The sequence below is a fragment of the Cercospora kikuchii genome, assembly GCF_019650295.1.
Source record: "Cercospora kikuchii DNA, contig_00009, whole genome shotgun sequence".
Taxonomy (NCBI): Eukaryota; Fungi; Ascomycota; class Dothideomycetes; order Mycosphaerellales; family Mycosphaerellaceae; genus Cercospora; species Cercospora kikuchii.
The window spans coordinates 2,276,532-2,290,843 of record NW_025408590.1 but is presented as its reverse complement, the minus strand read 5'-3'; the positions used below and the strand labels follow the sequence as shown (position 1 = coordinate 2,290,843).

Here is a 14,312-nt window from a genome sequence, read left to right as displayed (position 1 = left end):
GCTCTACGCGTTCCCGCAAAATTACACTTAACACGCGTTTGGCTTTGAACGACCACAAGGGCTCAAGCTGATGTTCCTGGCGAAAGTTGCCGCTTGGGGGAACATCACAGGCATCGAGTATGTCGGAGTTTAACTGCATTCGAAAGCCTACTGCGACATCGTATCATCATGCACTAAACCAACTCATCGCAGCTTCTTCCTGTCTTTCAGGATTGTGCACCCAATACTCTGATCACCACCATTCCCATTCGCACGTCCAATGTCGTTCACAACGATCGCAAGCTGCACTCGCAGTTCGAAGCTCGGAAATAAACCCCCCCTCCAACCTCGGAAAGTCAAAATCACCATCAGTCAGCCAAACATGCGGGGTACCTTGGAGTTCAGTAGCAATTATGGTATTGGCATTCAGAGCATTGCCCATGCATGATGACATGCATGGCGCTGAACCAGCATACACTTCACCTCAATGCAATGACCAGATTCATATAAGAAAAAACACAACGCCAAGGCATTTGCTGCAACACAACACTTATCGGCCATGTCCCAAGAATTCAAAGCCGACGCCGATGGCGAGATCCATCGTCCCGCCTACCCTGCTCAAGATCATCCGTACCCATACATTTCCTACAACCTCTCCTTCCATAAGGCAATCTCCAAACATCTCTCTTCATCTCAATCCTCACCGTTCGCAGGGAGATCAAGGGTCTACATCATCGCTTCTGCGAGCTTATCGAAGAACACATCGCACATCCAGACTTCGCTCGATGAGCTTGGTGATAAGGTCGTTGGGGTGAGATATGGCATGCGACCTCATACATTATGGTCCGAGGTCTTGGAAGTGACGAATGACGCCCGAGAGAAGAAAGCTGATGTCCTGGTAACTGTGGGAGCGGGGAGTTTGACCGATGGGGCGAAGATTATTGCTTTGGTAAATCTTTCTTTCCCTACCGGTTGCGATGAAAATGAGTCGAATCGGAATGCACTGATGTTCAGAAAATACAGGCCCTCGCAAACAACGCCTCCACATTCTCCGACCTCGAAAAACTCCACTCAGGCAATGACTGGTCCACCCAACGCCCCGATCTCAAAGTCCCTGACATCCCCATAATCTCCGTCCCAACTTCCCTCTCAGGCGGAGAATATTCTTTCCTCGGCGGCGGCACTCACGACACATCCCAACAGAAATTCGGTTTTGGACACCCTACAAAAGGACCTGCATTAGTTATCCTCGACGCAGAATTAACGACCACCACCCCCGAACACATCTGGCTTCAATCCGGCGTTCGAGCGGTAGACCACTGTGTTGAAGGACTCTGTTCCCTAAGCGAAAAGGTTTCAGTAGAGAGTGATGAATCCGCTACGAGGGGCTTGAAATTACTCGTGAAGGGATTGTTGAGATGCAAGAAAAATCCAAAAGATTTAGAAGCGAGGCGAATGTGTCAAATGAGTGTGATCGACGCCATGGGAGTTGTATTCCAATTCGGAGTCCCAATGGGTGCGTCGCATGGAATTGGACATCAATTAGGTCCCATGGGAGTCGGACACGGAGAGACGAGTTGTGTGTTGTTGCCTGCCGTCTGCCACTATAACTCCCCAATCAATAGCGACCGACAAGAAAAAGTCAAAGAGATCTTCTGGGGCGATGAGGAAGCGAGGAAGCTGTTTGAGCAGAAAGGCTTGAAGAAGGAAGAGGCGGATTTAGGGACGCTGTTGGACTGTTTCATCTCAGCATTGGGGATGCCGAGGAGTCTGAAAGCTGTGGCAGTGGAAGGAGAAGAGAAGATGGAGATTTTGGCGAGGAATGCTTTGATGGATCATTGGTGTGAGACGAATCCGAGGCCGTTGAATACGAAGGAGGATGTGAGGGCGATTTTGGAAATGGTGAAGGGGTAGTTGTAATCAGTCGCAAGTGAACCCTTGGTACGGATCACAGAAGGCAGTATAGGCAGAAGAGGTATGTTCTCCTGGGGCGCTAGCTATGACTCTTTGTCCCCTTTGAATAGGCACTGGTAACCTCCGCCAAAATACCATATCGTCACAGGAGCAATCCCAAAAAAAATCATCGAAAAGCAATAATACAGTACGAATTTCCCAATCTGCGAATCACCCCACTCATTCATCGAACCATCTCATTCTCGCCACCAAAAAACCCCCTAACAACTATCCGGCCTACTAACATCCTCGCAAAAACAAGAATCAAACCCATTCACCTTCCCCCAATTCGCCCCCGCATTATCACTATACGGCGCATACTGACACATCCCGCCCTTCGTAGGCCAAACCTGATACACCTCCGCTTCCTTCCCCTCAACATAATAAACATCAACCCTCATAACACAGTCCGATTTCTCCCACCCGATGAGAGTAGCATCACAGCCGCCCGCTGAATTGTTGGAGCAGATCGCTCGACGACCTTGGACTTTTGGGGGTTGAAGAGCGTTATTTCCGCCGAGTTTGCTCTCGTTGAGGAGAGACCAGAGGCAGTCGTCTAGGGAGGGGCCGTTTTTGGCGGTTATGGCTAAGTCGTGTTTGATTTTGGGGCCGTTGTAGGATGAGAGAGCGTGGGTGGAAGGTGTGAGAATGGCTAGCGTGATGAGGGCCACTGTGGATGTGCTGAGAGGGGTGTGCATAATGGTAATCGACAGGTCGGGATAGAGAAGAGTGTCGAGGTGGAATAGGTCTTACGATGAGTGAGACGGCTGATTGTTGCATCTCCATGGAGAAGTGGAGGCAGCATGTCTGATATATAGCCTGCGACTAAGATGCCTCAGCTTGGCCTTGGAGCGAGTCGGTGAAAAGACTGCTATCAAGATACTAACCTCGTGTTTAGTCACACCAAACGTCTGATTTGTGTTATAGTCACTGGTCTGAGCCCGAGCGATAGTAAGCGCAATTCTAGCCTGGAAAGGAGCACTGTTTGATCGCCAGAACCAGCATTTTACGAAGGCTTTAGCGCACAGCACTGCAGAATCCAAGGGCCTGGCACGCTAAAAGGGTGCGGTAGACTATCGATCGAGCCGAAGGTAGTGACTATCTCTACAGAGGACCGACAGCACGGAATATATCGATTGTTGGGCATTTGCCTCCATTTTGGTAGCCGTATGGAAGCACTTACGGCTCAATCGTCCTACTTGAACTGGTAGGAAAAACCTGAACATCCCGGAAGAGGTCGTCTAGTCGGTCGAACTGGGATTGAATTAAGTAACAACTTCTTTAGTCAGTCTCAAACATATGTAATTGGAACTTCAACACGCTGACAGGGTGCAGCAGATTACCGAACAGGCCTAGAAGGATGACTGTACACCAAGCTCAAGAGGCTCATTCCTCGCCTGGTCCGTCCATCGTACGGATACACCGGTTGTCTTGCGATCGACCGCAGGTAGAATAGTGTAGTCTGGACACTGGACTTCAGCGCTGTCCCAAAGATACGAGAGCCGACAATAAGCAGAAGGATGGGCAACGAGACCGGAGTTTCCCGCGAGAATGCTTTTGCGTAGCACTATTGAAACAAATAAGATCAGGATCTGGATGATGCCAGACCCATTCTGGCGCAACACTTCTCGACTACGACGGGCAGGGAATTCTGTCTTCCAACCTGACAGCAGATCAGAGGATTTGGCTTCGCGTTTCCGTCAGACACAAGCCTGGCCCTGCCACCAAGCAGGGCCTCGCCCATTAATACGCCTCCGGCGCCAGAAACGGAGCCAGAGCCACTGCCAGAGCCAGAGCAGAGACTTCTCTGGAGTCGCAGCCAACAACTCCGCATGGTGAAGGGCAACGACGCCCACCGAGCGCTAGACGCCATCGGCGTTCTGGAAATTTGATTGGCAGAAAAGCGAGACTGCCGTATGTGAGAGATAAATGGCCACGATCATCGCATGAATTTGATCGGCAGAGAATCCTGACTTGCGAAGAAGCACCCATATAGCGGAGAGTGTCTTGCATGTAGTTAGTACATCATCTTCCATAAGCACCCAGGCCTCACATTGATATTCGTCCTTATTGTTCTCGATCGACTCCAGGACCAGCGGCTTCGGAGCAAGCTACTAAACTCACCTTGGTCCAAAGACCGACGATGAGAGTCTCCAGCAGAGATGCGCAAAGCTTCAGTGTAACTGATCGTTGAGCGATATCGAGCACATGGCGGAAGTCGATGCCGGGGACTGGGAAAACATATCCATCAGGCGCACGATCTGGGCGTAGTCGTTGCATGTCCGTGAAGAGAAGAGAGAGAAGACGCTTCTTGACGAAACCCGCAAGCGCTCTCAGTTCCCTCGGTATCATGGTCAAAGACAGAGTCCGGGCAGCAATCTGGATCCCAAACATATAGTGCGCCATCTTCGACCAGAGGTTTCTGGCGATCGTCGGCCAAGTGACACAAAGGCTCAGAAGCACGCACGCGGTCTACAGGTAGTACTCCCAGGCACCAAATGCTGAAATGTCGCTCCGGGCGCAAGATCTCTCCTGACGATGATCCGGAGCGCATGTAAGTCTGTAGCGCCAAACACGACGCGCAGGGAATGCGTCTTGGTGGCTTGTTAAGCAGTCGACCTGTCTGGTGCCAGCCGAAAGCAAAATGAAAACTCGGGTCTGGGTTCGCGCTTTCGATACGGCGTTTACTGGAAGAGGGATTTCAGCGTGTCTTTGTTCCTTCCTCATATCTCTGACTTCTGCAACGGAGGTGAGCCATTCTGTATATCTAAGAAAGACAGGCCAACAACTAATGCCGCGAGAGATTGGAATCGTCAGCGTCTCGGGGTTTCCATTTTGCTGTCCATAGCCAGGTAAGATCCGCCAGATTCATGCGACAGACAAGTTGCTCCAGTATTGCGAGGCGTATACTGTACTATAGTTCTTCACGGTAGAAGCGGCAGCAGGTGAAGTGTGTTCTGCATCATGTCATCCTAGTATTGCCGGCTTACAAAGCAGTCAACCTGGTTCTCTGTATGTTGATGTTCCAAAAGTAGACGAGATCTCTGATGTTACCGTGATGTTGGGTTGGACATCCTGCCGATTCATCTTCTTGCAATGACCTCTTCAGTTCTGTGTGCAGATGTACCTGTCTCGTCCCATTGTCGGATACACCGCGGCGGGCGCGAGGCTTGGCCAGTCATCTCCGCTGTGCTGTGCTGGCTCTTGCTGACTCGTGCTCCTCCACATGGCCAGCCACAACTGGGTCCAAATTCCAAGACGTCCAAATCTCCTCGATGTCGTGTGCCAATGTGGAGGGCGTATCGAAGCATCGGACGGCGATGAAAAATCGAGCAGGCTGCTCCGTGAGTTTGTACAAGAGGCGTATGGCTTCGTCTTGTGCTGTGCTTGTGTGCGGATCGGCGGCAGAGGCGCCGAAGTGGCGCCATTGATGTGGAGCTTGAGAAGATCTTGGCGCGTTCTCCGCTCCCCACGGGTCTTCCTGGACGTCACCTCGCCCATTCCGGCTCGAATGTGGCTTTTCCGACTGGCAGTGGCCTGATCTTCCGACGACTTCCGCTTCTGCAATATCTCACATGCTGGAAAGAAGTATGAAGGCCATTTCTGGACCACTCGCGCAGTGGACGAAGTTGTCCCGAGAGAAGAGAAGTTGCTCCTCAGGGACATGGCACAGCATCAGCAACAAAACCGCCGCTAGACCTGTTCCTGGTCGTGTCCTCCACATCCCGGACGACTAGCGCTGCACTCCCCGCAATCGTGTCTCTCGGCTGAATGAATTGCCTGCAGAGCCCGCCAGGCCACGAGAGTTCAGAGCCGAAAAGGAAATCCTCGTGGCGCCGTGCGAGCTATATTAGACTGCCGCCCAGCGCCCTCGACTTATTCCGCCAGGCACTGACTTGTCCGCTGCAGAGCTTCATCTATCAACATGCGTTCTGCTCTGGGATTCGCCTTGTCCGCCCTCGGTGGCGTGGCATTGGCACAGACAGGTGAGCTTTCTCAGAGTCCACCTTGCGTGGAGTCCCGCTGACATACTGTACAGGACTCAAGGCCGAAGGAACAAACTTCACCTTGACTGGTGATGGCATGTCCTATCTCTTCCACGTTGACCCCAAGTCGGGCGAAGTGGTAGGCGATCACTTCGGAGGCACTGTCACCGAATTTGTGCCTCCGGCGCCGATCAGCACCCAAGGCTGGCACGATGGACTCGCTCTCGTCAAGAGAGAATTCCCAGATGTTGGACGCAGCGATGTCCGACTTCCAGCCATCCATATCCGCCACGCTGATGGCAACACTGTCACGGCATTCGCATATCAGTCTCACGAGGTCATCGAAGGCAAGCCGGCACTTCCGGGACTCCCTGCCACGTTCGGAAACGCCAGCGACGTTTCGACTGTCAAGGTGACTCTCTACGACAACTACTCCGACGTCACCGCAGTGCTCTCATACTCCGTCTTCCCTCGCTACAACGCCATCGCACGAAGCTTTCAGATTCACAACAATGGTACTGAGGACATTGTCATTGAGCGTGCGGCATCCTTCAGCGTTGATCTGCCAAACCTTGATCTAAACATGGTTGAGCTGCAGGGTGACTGGTCGCACGAGATGAACAAGGTCATTCGCAAAGTGCAGTATGGCGAGACCGGCTTCCGCAGCACCGAAGGCTACTCGTCCCACCTTCACAACCCATTCTTCGCACTCATCGACCCAACTACCACAGAATCGACCGGCGAAGCATGGGGCTTCAACTTGGTCTACACCGGAAGTTTCGCTGCCACCGCCGAGCGATTCTCCCACGGATATGTCCGCGTCCTGCTCGGACTCAACGAGCTGCACAGCACCTTGTCGGTCGCTCCAGGCGAGACCTTCACTTCTCCCGAAGCTGTGGCTGTCTACTCTTCCGAAGGACTGGGGGGCATGAGCAGGAGCTTCCACAGCCTCTACCGCAACCACCTATCGAGATCACACTTCACTCACGAGACACGTCCTATCCTCCTCAACTCGTGGGAGGGCTTGGGCTTCGGCTACAATGACACCTCCATGGTCAGGCTGGCTGGAGAGGCAGAGGCTCTCGGTGTCAAGCTCTTCGTCAACGACGATGGGTGGTTCGGCACCGACTTTCCTCGTAACAACGACACTCTCGGTCTCGGAGACTGGACACCCAACCCAGCCAAATTCCCCAACGGTCTCGGTCCTTATGTCGCGGCAGTGAACAACATCACCACCGAAGGCGTTGGTGCTGAGCCCATGAAGTTCGGTCTCTGGGTCGAGCCAGAGATGATCAACCCAAACTCTACCTTGTACCGCGAGCACCCAGAATGGGTCATGAAGTCTGGACAACGCAAGCAGACCTTGACCAGAAGTCAGCTGGTGTTGAATGTCGCCCTGCCTGAAGTGCAGGAATTCATTATCAACTTCGTGTCTGAATTGATCGACAACGCCAACGTTGAGTACATCAAGTGGGACAACAACCGTGCTATCCACGAGATGCCGAGCCCATCGACCGACCACAAGTACATTCTCGGCCTCTACCACATCATTGACACCCTCACCACCAAGTACCCACAAGTTCTTTGGGAAGGTTGCGCTTCTGGTGGTGGTCGCTTCGACGCTGGTCTCCTCCACTACTGGCCTCAATCCTGGACTTCGGACAACACCGACGGTTCTGACCGCCTCACGATCCAGATGGGCACTTCGCTCGCCTACCCTCCATCCGCCATGGGCTGCCACGTGTCAAAAGTGCCAAACGGATTGAACGGCCGCAACATCTCGATTGAGTACCGCGCCCACGTCGCTCTCATGTGCGGCTCCTTCGGTTTCGAGCTCAACCCTCACGAGCTCACTCCCGAAGAAACCGCCGCCATCCCAGAAATCATGGAGATCGCCAACCGCATCGGCCCGATCGTCATCTCTGGCGATTTCTACCGCCTTCGTCTTCCAGAAGAGAGCAACTGGCCCGCAGTACAGTTCGTTTCAGCAAATGAGTCAACTGCTGTCGTCTTTGCTTTCCAGCAAACCAATGCTATCAAGCCTGCTCCTCCGCCGCTCAGGCTTCAAGGTCTCGACCCAGAGGCGAGGTACTGGAACGATTATGACAACTCAACGTACTCGGGCCAGACGTACATGAATGGTGGTTTGAACTTGGACTTCCCTCAAAGGGACTACCAGAGTATGATGGTCTGGTTGTACAAGCAATAAATGGATGCATGGGAGGTACCGTCATGCGAGATGTATGACGAGAACAAAATTTCGGACAGAAGTTAATGAATAATGATCAATAATCTCTGCCAGAGAATTGAGAGAACAAATCATCTCCAACCCAACCAGCGTCTTTTGAGTATGAAATACCTGCTGATGCAAACTTCGCAAAATCTCCAAAGCGCATCAAGGCAGGTGTCTCCAGTAGCTACGGTCTCTTGAGGGCACCAGGGTGGCATCTCCGAGACTCATTCAATATCGGAATACCGGCTGCGAGCCCAACGGCCAGAGGTGAAAGCTTCGATCCGCGTAGCTTCTTTTCATTCGCAAGAATCGACAGCGACGCTTTCTTATAGAGACTGGCGTCCATCCTCACTTGAAATCAGGCAGCAGCGGCAGCAGCAGCAGTCTGGATCAGGAAGCGGCGTAGCACATGCGGCAAACCTTATTTGGAGCTAGCTCCACTCTTATGTGCTCGCTTTCTTCCTCTTCCTTCTTCTCCTCCCCTCCTCCGAACACACTCACATCCATCCACCTTTCGAGACCAAACTCGACGCAAAGCTTCTTCACGATGTGGTTAGTTCCAGAATCGGTTCACAGATACGCTCATCTAGCTAATCCTGTTCGAAACAGTGCCCCGGTGTCGACCAAACAGAACGCTCTCCACAGCGATGGAGCATCCACGTTCCAGAGCTAAAGCAGGAACTCCAGATGTCTCTCGCCCCGGGCTGGGAAGAGAAATACGCGTTGACCGAAGCTTTTGTCAACAAGAAGTGGCACTTTGGCGCATTCGAGAAGTTGCTGCGCAGGACGAACGTGCCGACCAAGCTCTCGAACGACGACGAGCGGAGCTGCGACCGAGTAGGAAGCGTGCCATCTCAGCTCATTCCTGCTATCGCCAATGAGACCAAACCACTCGCTCCCATCGAGCGCCTCCCTGCCGAGCTTCTCAATATCATCCTCGATGATCCCGGTCTCGACAAGAAGGACAGATTCGCGCTTGGCTGCTGCTCCACAACGAGCTGGATGTTTGTAAAAGCGCACATCCTCGCCGACTGCGAGCGTAATCGAACCTCCTGGGCCGGCAAATCCCTCATCTGTACTGGAACCTGGCTGTCCGACTTGCCCACTTCTAGCGTGGAGCTCTCTCCTGACTACGTGGAAGAACAGAAGGACTGGAATGCTCGTACGCATGGACGCCACGTTGGAGCGAGGTATGGGCCTTGTCCGGCGAGGATGTGGAACTATCGCCAATTGGATGAAAGCGTGGAAGTGGAGCCAGAAAGTGTGGAGGAGGAGTGGATGAGCGCACTTGAGAGTTGGACTTCGCGAATTGGGGAGCATGTGTCGTGGAAAGTGTTGGAAACGGATCTCAAGCACGCTCTACGAGCCGACAGTGGACTATGGATCGCAGGTTCCAAATCCTTCGTTCTCGGAAATCTCACAGCAGGAGAGAAGGTTCTGCTGGAAGTCGCTCACCCAAATGGGAGCACAAATTGTGCGAAGGCCGTTGTCAAAGGATATCCAGATGTCAGTCTCGATGCCGGACTACTGACCAGGATCTGCTGGGGCAGGGGCATCCTTCGGGAACGCAAGCATGCGAAGGGACACTGGGCTGGCCATCGCTTCGAGATTCTGCCTGCGGATTTGTCAGAGGGCGAAACGAACTTCGTCGATGTCACGGAAGACTTCGTGAAGCACTCTGATGATGCTCTCTGCAGAGGACGAGACTCAACGGGAATGAGGCTCAAGGGTTGAAGAAGGGCGCATGATCTAAAGCCAATGGTGGAAGGCGGTGTTTCTAGACAACTTGCTGCAACGCACTGTCGCCCCAGGCGCAGCCAGTCAGCTTGGAGCCCTCGATTGGGTTTGGAGACAAGGGAGGCTTTCCACGAGTTCTTTGGATAATGGCCATCGAAAGTGGCGTAGCTCGGAAAATGTGGACGCGAGAGCTGGCCACGGCGCGTCGGTCTTGGCGACAGAGGAATACCAACGGCCATCAGAGTTTACATAGCTCTGAGATGAAGAGACGAGCTATAACGGGCTTGACACTTCCAAACACCGGCAGCACTTTGCTGCTTCCACTTCATAATCTCAATGCCTCTCTCACTCATTCGGGCACACATAGTTCGCTATAACATAATTTCGCCGACTACAAATGCACTCCCGCACGCTCGCTATGAATACACACAAACGCTCGAACCAGTCATGAACCATAATCTCATCACTCATATAACCATTAGTCCCATCATAGCACAGCAATCCCAGTCACTCAGTCTGCATCAATGTGTCTCTCGCGGCATCTCAAATGCCACTACCAATCTCCTCCAACCCACCCTCTTCCGCACTGCCAATTTCTTGGCCAACGTTGGCCGCAGCACCAGTCAACGTCCCATCCAAATCAACAGCAACACCCGTCAACCCCTCCGTCGCATCACCAAGTCCCTTCGAAGCAGCTAGAGTCTGCACCCCCTTCGCAATCTTATCAAGTTGACGTCTCGCATGCGGAATCGCGGGTAATGCTGGAATCGTCGAAGAACTTCCTGCAGCCCCACTCAAGATACTCCCACCCGCCTTCCCAAGCGTCGATCCAACTTCTTCTAAACTCTGTTCTTCAGACCCACCGAGTTCAGATCCGAGATCCGCAGCAGCGCCCGTAGCTTCTCCGTCGAGATCAACAAGCGCGTCGGTCGTACTTTCCGTCGCTTGACCAGTTCCCAAAGCGCTAGAGAGCGTTTGTACGCCTTTGGCGATCTTATCGAGTTGTCGTCGATGAGGTGGTGGTCCTCCTGCTGGTGGTCCGGGTGGAGGGGGAGCAGGATTACCGCCACCGGATCCGCCAGAAGCTGGGGTGTCATCGCCAGCAAGACCGTCTAGTAAGTTCTCGACGCCGTAGCCAACGCCATTATCCGTGCTGGATAGGATAGAATTGCACGCTGCGCCTTCACCGGCGAGTTGGCGGCGATGGCGATGGCCGGCTTTGGCGCCTGAGATCATGCTGGCGAGGTTATTGAGAGCGTTTTCGGTGCCCTGTGGTCGTGAAGCGATCAGCATGTAATCCGAAAAGAGGATTTCTTAGGCGGTCGACTCACATATCCAACTCCATTGTCAGTAGAAGAAAAGACCGAATCACAAGCTGCACCTTCGCCTGCCAGTTGAGGGATAGGTGCTGCGAGAACATTGCTGGCGGCAATGCAGGCCGCGAGGCCTCTGGAGAAAAGCATGTCGTTGAATGCTGAAGGGAATTGGACTGATGCAAGTATAGCTAGCCAATGGAAGGCACTGCTAGGGACTTCTGAGAGACTGGGACTGCTGTGCTGCTGATGACTGGTGAGGAACTGGATGAGACACTGTTCAGCGACTGTATCGACGGCTTTATGGTTGACATCTTGAGGGTGGTGGGCATTGCAGTACGCCCCAAAGTCGTCACCGCTGCTCACAGTATGAGCCGCACAACAGCATAAGCACATGTGAGGTCGGTAAGTTTACGATATCGACGTAGATGGCGGAGGCAATTCGTCCCGAAGCGGTGTTGATCTGTTCATCCTCCATGTGTCGAGCACGTGTGGCTGATCGTGGGAGGGCTATTCAAAGCGATAGGTGAGCTGTGCCGCTATGAGTGTGTTGCCCACGAAGAGTAATGATCAGATGTGAAGTGAGAAATTGTGCTCATGCATCAAACTGCGGCGGGAGCATGAGGTCAATGATCGACAGTGGATGTGGCTATTCGGGAAAATGAAGAGGTCGAAGGGTCGAGAGAGTTTGTGTAGTCGACTCCGCGGCGTTGAGGGGCTCTATTGGCGTCTGTCGAGCTGTCGCAGTGGTCTTGGACATTCTGCCAATCGGTGTCGTCCGGATCAGAGGTGCTGAGAGGCAGAAGGAACGACGGGTGCAGAGGGTCCAATGCTTACGTGTCACAAGCCTCATGCAGTGTCGGTAGTCAAAAGCTTATCAGCCAAGACTGCAGCCTTTGACGACGAGGCGTCCTTAGGCGTCCTGTGAAGCCACCACCACACAGTCCTCAGCTCTCCATCAGCGCCCAGAGAATGCACGAGACGACGAGTCAAGCTTTATCGAAGCTCTGAAAAAGCCTTTGCCTCACTGTGATCGGCAGTGCAGCATAGAGCTTTGATCCCGGCCACCGCGAACGGAACCGAACTGCCATATGCTTCGACAGCTTGCGAACGAACTCCAGCTCCATCGAAGCACAACCATCCGCCTCGAAATGTTCAAATTGCTTTTCCTTGCCTGACAATGTGTTCGCCGTAAAGCACGCCGCCACTAAAAGAGTTCCCACGATCCGGGAGACGGGTCGCAGATGCATGATGTCGCACGAGGCTCGCATTGTGTGCCGGACGGCCGACGAAAGCTAGTGCACCACCATGCCTCCTTCCGCCTTCCGTATTCGATGACAGCCATTCGATGATCGACAGCAACCCGGCTCGTTAGTTCCTGAGCACTGCGACCAGCGTCATGGCGCATGATAACGCCTCACCGCAACGCATTTCCGTCATGGTTGTCGCCAAGCGAACTCGAGAGACTCATAGTTCAGCTCGAACAGCCCTGTTACATCAAAACGAAGATCAAGTAGCTGTCTGCTGAAATGAACCTAAGTGTATGCCGCTCGCTGGAAGACCTTGGCAAAGTTTGGATGTCTGCCCGGCCGTTTCTCGATTATACTCTTAGTTGATGAAAACTGCATCGACCCGGACCTAGACCTCGTCCGACTCAACTCGCAAAGCTCTGGATGCCTTTGGAAGAGACCATCGAATACGAAGCTTCCATCAGGCGTGGTCAAAGCTGCCCTTAAGTGGAATGGACCGTGCTGGCCCGAGACATACGAAAGCCCATGATAGCGTCCTGGATCCAAAACCGACATGGTGCACATGGTGCTTTCTAATCTTCTTCCGCACAGTAGGATAGATCGTCAGTAATGTGAAATGGTTCTTTTGCAGGCGATGTTATCATCATGGCGATTCGGCTGAACCGACGAATTCTCTGATACTGTTGGCTTGTAGACGGCTCACCGTAGCTTCCAGGCGCTGACAAGGTCGCCGTCTAGACCTCGCCAGCGAAGCTCGTGTTTTAGTGCTGACAATATGAAGAACGCACTGGTGTTTAGTAGCAATAGTACTGGCTTGGCGCACACACTAAGCCAGTGACACCTTGTTGTCGTGCCATCTTCAGTCTCATACACCATGCCTAACCTGATTCAGGACATTCCCTCAATTAGTGCTGATTTCGTATTCAGAAAGAGATGTCAGATTGGTTGTAGAAGGGCGCTATCGATCGAGCCACTGGCGGTAACTGTCCACAGGGCTAAACTAAGGCGACGGGAGAAACATCCCTGCATCACTTTCACCTAACCTACATAGAGCTTGGCGCGTATGTCTTGGTCGCAGACTATATGAGACATACTGCCACCGCTTCAGTGAGGGGGTGCAACTCCAGCAATATCATTTACTCAAGATCCATTCCATTGCGACACCCCATTCCATCCGACCAGTCCAGTTGCAGCAAACACCGACTACACAAAAATGCAATTTTCCCTTAGCCCTGCCACGGCAGTGGCCATTATGCTGGCCGTTTTCGCCCCATCCGGCACACAAGCCGCCGTCAAACACGACATGGCAATCATCGCATACAGAGGTGCCTCCTTAGGCGACTGCGAGTACTCCCTTCTACACGAGAACTCACTCGGCGGAAACCAAGTTACTTCAAGCAAATTCCGAGGTCGACGAGCGATTTGCACCAACGACGCATCCACCGGCTGTGACGCTTCTCTCATCGGATGGAAAGCAACACAGTGTGTTGAGCGCATAGATGTCTATTACAACGACGGAAAAGCACCAGACACATCTCAAGTTTTTGTCAACAGCCATGGGCTCTGTCAGTACCGGGCGTATAGCGACAACGCGGGGGGCCAAGTAAACAACTTTGATGCTTGCTTTTGTTCGGACGTTGGCATTCACGATAATTGTTAGCGATTGAGCTGGTGCGAAGGATGGGCAGTCCGATGAGGCGAGAACAACAGACCGCTAAGCCCGGGATCCCTTTGATTCTGATAGTTTCGAGAGGGATGTCGTCGCATAGTTGACAAAAGCACACAACTCCTTGGAAGTTGGTCCAAGCACTTCGCCGTTCTAAAGCTTGAGAAGATAGTCATTCCATCACAACTCTGAGCA

General features: G+C 52.9%; 4 protein-coding genes across 4 annotated transcripts; 3 read left to right on the top strand and 1 right to left on the bottom strand.

Moving 5' to 3' along the window:
* Positions 1–538: 538 nt before the first annotated feature.
* CKM354_001297700 (uncharacterized protein) lies at positions 539–1,893 on the top strand (the record flags this gene model as incomplete). The annotated part of the gene is made up of 2 exons (XM_044808513.1): positions 539–928; positions 1,003–1,893. The coding sequence occupies 2 exons, from the start codon at positions 539–541 to the stop codon at positions 1,891–1,893; spliced, it is 1,281 nt and encodes a 426-aa protein (XP_044664448.1).
* Positions 1,894–5,857: 3,964 nt separating this feature from the next.
* On the top strand, positions 5,858–8,127 carry CKM354_001297600 (uncharacterized protein; the record flags this gene model as incomplete). Its single annotated transcript, XM_044808512.1, has 2 exons — positions 5,858–5,918; positions 5,972–8,127. 2 exons carry the CDS (start codon positions 5,858–5,860, stop codon positions 8,125–8,127), a joined length of 2,217 nt encoding a protein of 738 aa, XP_044664447.1.
* Positions 8,128–8,838: 711 nt separating this feature from the next.
* CKM354_001297500 (uncharacterized protein) lies at positions 8,839–9,885 on the top strand (the record flags this gene model as incomplete). Its single annotated transcript, XM_044808511.1, has 1 exon — positions 8,839–9,885. One exon carries the CDS (start codon positions 8,839–8,841, stop codon positions 9,883–9,885), a length of 1,047 nt encoding a protein of 348 aa, XP_044664446.1.
* A 546-nt stretch (positions 9,886–10,431) lies between these two features.
* Positions 10,432–11,351, bottom strand: CKM354_001297400 (uncharacterized protein; the record flags this gene model as incomplete). The annotated part of the gene is made up of 2 exons (XM_044808510.1): positions 10,432–11,157; positions 11,220–11,351. 2 exons carry the CDS (start codon positions 11,349–11,351, stop codon positions 10,432–10,434), a joined length of 858 nt encoding a protein of 285 aa, XP_044664445.1.
* Between the last annotated feature and the right edge of the window lie 2,961 nt (positions 11,352–14,312).